Here is a 5,000-nt window from a genome sequence, read left to right as displayed (position 1 = left end):
AACACTCCGTATGAGTCCTCAATCTGGCGTTGGTTTGGACTGCAGATTCCGCGACACCTCAAGCTCGTGTGACGCGTCGTCCAAGCGGTATGTGATAACCAACCCACCAGATGACTTCAAGTTGCTGCCCACCGACCAGGTCTTCGTTCTGATGCAGTTCGACCCAGGCCTGGAGTACAAGCCTAACCGGGGAGACATGGCCAAGGATGACAACTCCTGACTCCTCCTCTGTAGCGCCCTCACTGACGGACCCTACTCCTACATCTGAAAGAGTCCAGCGCTGCACCCACACCACACCAACACCACCACACACCACCCGCTCATCACACGCTGCCACCCACCGCCCGCCAACTGTGCCCGCCCGTGAGTGCAGCAGCGGATGGTAGCGGCCACGTGCTGTGCCTCAGCCGTCCTCCCCAGTACAGTATTTCCCTCCCCAGATCTCCTGCTCTTCCTCTCTACTACCTTCCTTCTCACTTCCTCTGCTTCCTTCCCCTCACTCCCTCCCCCAGTACTATCCACGCCCCATTGTAGCCACCCCACATCCTCCCCGTATAACTTCTTGTGGGTTTTTGGTCTGTTGTGTTCCGTAAGGTCCCAGCACAAGAAGAGGTGCCAGACAGACACCTCGCATCATGAGCAGGTGGCCCCATGTGTGCTTTGTCACCCTAAGTTCATATATGTTCGAGCTGTTCTGTGTATACTTCTTTTGGTTGCAGGAATGAACTAACAAAAACACCTCATTTTATCTTCAGTCTTTGGCATCTTTGAATTATATGTATATCGATGTCCTGAATGAGTATTTTTTGTGTATTATTCTTGACTTTTGTGTGGGATCGCGGACTTTTGAGATAGGGAAAAATTCACAGTTGAAATAGAATGTTCCAGCTATGCAAGTTGCTACCTTGACTCACTCGCTAGTGCCCCAGGTGGTAGGGCGTAGCTCCATTGTCAGACCCGAGTTTAGTGTTCCGTTGTCAGCCTGCACATGCCCGGCTCACAGACACACCGGCTTTTTAAAGCCGATCCTGTCAAGTCTCACCTGCAGCAAGTGCTCATGTATTCAGGGTCCTTCAGACTTTCCCGGACGCCTGCCACACACCTGGTAACTCAAGGATCTCAACGCAAGTGAGTGTCTGCTGAGGAACGAGCTGGGTGGCAGGGACGTGTGGGTTAGTCTGAGAGTGAGGATGCTACAATAGAATGCTAATTTTTTTTAGCAGATCTTGTTGATGATGTATTATCTTTCTGTACTCTGTGCAAAACTTTTTAGATAGCAAAAGTGGTGTTATTACTTCTGTCACCTTTTCTCTTGCTGTCTTATGCTCTTCATTGTGTTTTCATAATGTAAAATTTTGTTTTTAAGTATTATGGAATAAGAAGTTATAGATGATAATTTCCTCTTCTAAGCACTCATAATTTCATGTATAACCAGAGTATCAAAAACTTCTGGCACAGAGGACAACCACGTTTTCACAAGCACCGTCTAGCCAGGGATAGTTGTTCAGCAAGACTTAGGTCCAGACATGTGTTTACATGCGACTTGTTTAGAGAAGAGTTTGAATAAAATATTGAGTGTTATAGTTTTTTACTTAGTTATGTAAAGTTGATAAAGTTTTCTGACTGATGCATCATTGTGAACAAAGTTCTCGTCTAGCAAGTTGAAAAAAAGCTGTCAAAATGTTGTAAAGAGAAAAATGCATTTTGCAAATCAAAATTGTTGGCGCTATGTCCGTGAAGCGCCGTGTTGCTCGGCCCTCTTAGGTCCAGGGCCTTGCGTGGTCACGTGACTCTATGATGTCACGTGTGGCCGGCACCACCACCACCTTAGTAGCGGGGTTGCAGCATTAGCACAGCTAGAGAGGACACTGTAGGCTTCTAGCTTGTTGCACTCGAGCTACACCTCCAATGGAGAGTTCTCACGTGAGCGAGGTCATCCCAACATCAAAGTTACTGAAATCTTGTGGTGGCCACGTCTTTTGGTGGAACGCAGGTCCACTTCTTGCTCTTCATTATTCATGTTATCAGCACATGTTAATTCACAATCTCGCTGTGACCATGTCCAATGGAAATCCGGGAATACATTTAAACATGTGCACCCACGGCCAGGTCCACTGTGGCCCACCAGAATGTGGCCACCCAGGATGTGTTGTGGTGTCCGTGTCCACTGGTGGCCCACCACAATCGGGGTTTGGAGGGTTTTCCCCCATTCTGCTGAGCCACGGCGACCCCTGTGATCATATCCTAGTTTGTATGGTATGCCATTCCACATTTTCTGATGTTTACATAATCCTGTTTTGATCCACAGTGTGCGAAGCTGTATAATCCTTGTTTATAAATATTCCTTGTTCCTACATATGGAAACCTTGAGAACTTATGGCCCATTGTGGCCCTTATTATAATCAGTGAAAGTTCACTGGTCAATGCTTGAGTGTTAATATTCACCAGAGTGTCGTTCATGTCTACTCATGCATATTCTCTCGAGTCCTCATCATAAGAAAGGTGTGCTGCACTTAAGTATCTCTACATAAACGTTGACAGTTGCGCAGCCGTGGTGGGTAAGGCCTCGCTCTGCCTGCCACGGTGCTGCTGCTGCCGCTGCTAGACGTGATGCGCACGCGAGCCGGGGCCCCCTCCTCCAGGACTCTCCCAGCGCTGCCCTCTGGTGGCCTATGTGCTGTCATTGCCTTACAAATGCCAAGAGCTTAATAAGTTTTCATCTCTTCAATCATGGCTTTTTATCTTTTTCGAAATGTACCACTGACCAGTGAGAGGGTGTTGGGGTATGTCAGATGTCCACAAGTGTAGAATACAAGTGTGCTCTGAAAGGCCATAAAAATATATAATGAAGTGTTTGAAAAGTAGATAAAAGCGTATGTGAAATCATCATAGAAAAGAGATATTAGTGTTCAGTTTAGTTCATTGTGAATATGCTCACCAAACCGAGACAGAAAGGAAAATGGAAACGGAAAAATTCAACAACACGAGATGACCAAGTAGTTGCAAGTTGAAACGAGAAGTCACCAACAACCCTTGCGTCTTCAACCATAACGACTACTACAACAACATCAACAACAATCACAAGTGGCATCACACTGAGCGGACTGCCCCACTCCTGCCAGGCTCTGTGGTAGGTGGGGTCAGGGGGTGGGTTCCTCGTTGTCCCAGAACCCACTTTTGCAACACTATTATCTGGAGTGCGAACACCTTATGTATTGATTATTCCCCTTCTCACCAGCTCTACCCTGACTCCGCCTCCCTGGGGAACTGCTGGTCATGCAGTATCATGGCATGATTGAACCATACTGGGAAATAAAGAAGAAGACATCCCCACTAGATACATAATGAAATGTGATATGTAATATAGACCAGGTGTCATCTACTGCATGATAATCGTGCTGCTTTCTGAAATGTTTATGAAATCACTGTATACTATTCATTCTTGTATTTCTTCCTATCATTATCAAATACTTTTTGTATATTTTGTGTCCACTTGTGTTTTCCCTGCCTTCTGCTCTGGCCGAATTGATAATGCATAACATTGGCGCTACAGCCTCCTCTCAGCACCCAGTGCCTGGAAAGGCCTGCTGTCCCATTATAAACATGAAAGATTCAAGAGACACTTAGCTTGTCTGCTCACAGGGGAGGGTTCGACCGACCACAGGCGAGAGGGGGAAACGATTCCAAGCCACAAAGAGACACATGGTGCCTGAGAGCAGGTCGTATGCGCCGTCCTGGGGTTTTCCTATCAGTAAAGGGGAAATATTTGGGGTTTATGCACCGTTGGATTTCCATATATCATGACTTAGGCGAGGTTTGGTCCTGGCAAGTCCCTCCCATCCGCCTATAGCCTCCAGGTCTTCCTTCTTGTTGCAAGAAGGGAATAAATCCTGCTCGGAGCGGGCAGAAGGGACTTGCAGCGCCACCTTCGTCTTCTTTCATACTTCTTTGTTCTGAATCAGAGAGGTAATCCACTGTTGACGTTTCTTATCTCTGATCTGTTACCAGTTAGGTCCTGTTCAATCTTTGTTGAGCCCCACAGCAAACGGTGGCTCTGCTCTGCAAACACGCCTTACTAAGTCTTATTTTGTTGCAGAAGCAATAAGGCAAAAAACAGAAGTTAAAAAAGGTTTTCAGGATTGCTTGTTATGCAAACTGGCTGTAGTGATTTATGCAGAGAATCTAAATGGAACGTGAATTTCAGATTTTTCTACGCTGCTGTACATGTACATGTGATAAATGTTATACATAGAGGAATTGTGCTGGAGATCCCGGTCGCGAAGTTGGTCTCTTTGTGTTAATATATTGATAGATTTATATTGGCTTTGATCTGTATCTTTGTATTGTTGTTTTAAATGAATGAAACTAAACAAATGCGAAGTTATTACTTCTTGTGAATGTGGGATATTTCCTGAACTATTGTAGAAGTGTTTTGTAGCAGGCTACTACTATGAGAAGAAACTTTTTTTAATCATGAGAGGTGACGGTTTCATTAGTGCAGAAGAAAATAGATAGGTAGAATAATCCATAGCGACCTTCATGACCGGGACCCGATGCACTGTTTCTTCATCCTACAAGTTACCATCCAGTGGCAGAGGTCGGAGGTGCAGACTTCCCGCTGACCCGACGAGACTCAAAGGATCTAGAGTCCAGCAGCTGACAAGTCGCTCTCCTTGCATGGGAGGACGGCAGATCAGTCGAGGGGCTGTAGTTCCCTGTCATGCATGCGCCGGTCAGTGGCCTCAGTCCTCCGCAGCGCTGGTAAGAAGGGTCGCAACTGCACTGCGTAAGAGATGCAACCAGGAGGAAAAGAGGCAGTTAAGCCATACACAATTCCGGAAGGTTTTGTGTCGTGACTCGGCCTGCCTGCCGCCAAAACCTTTCGCCCATTGTCTTTGTGAGAGCGGGGGCTTCAAATGTCAGTTTTGTTGAGTATTTTCCGAAGACTACGCAGTTGGCCCTTCTTATCAGCTGTTGTTGCTTACCGATCTCTGGTTACC

General features: G+C 46.4%; 1 protein-coding gene across 11 annotated transcripts in view; it reads left to right on the top strand.

Moving 5' to 3' along the window:
- slo (calcium-activated potassium channel slo) overlaps positions 1 to 5,000 on the top strand; it is a 365,574-nt gene that overhangs the window by 359,693 nt on the left and 881 nt on the right. For 9 of the 11 annotated variants that reach the window (XM_070114255.1, XM_070114254.1, XM_070114251.1 and 6 more), the window contains one exon: positions 1 to 5,000. This exon is cut by the window's right edge and continues 881 nt beyond it. In XM_070114255.1, the coding sequence (XP_069970356.1) occupies positions 1 to 220 (220 nt within the window). In that variant the 3' untranslated portion in view covers positions 221 to 5,000. The other 2 variants (XM_070114249.1, XM_070114247.1) reach the window with 1 other exon arrangement.

The sequence above is a fragment of the Penaeus vannamei genome, chromosome 35, assembly GCF_042767895.1.
Source record: "Penaeus vannamei isolate JL-2024 chromosome 35, ASM4276789v1, whole genome shotgun sequence".
Lineage (NCBI taxonomy): Eukaryota > Metazoa > Arthropoda > Malacostraca > Decapoda > Penaeidae > Penaeus > Penaeus vannamei.
This window is presented reverse-complemented; position numbering and strand designations above follow the sequence as displayed.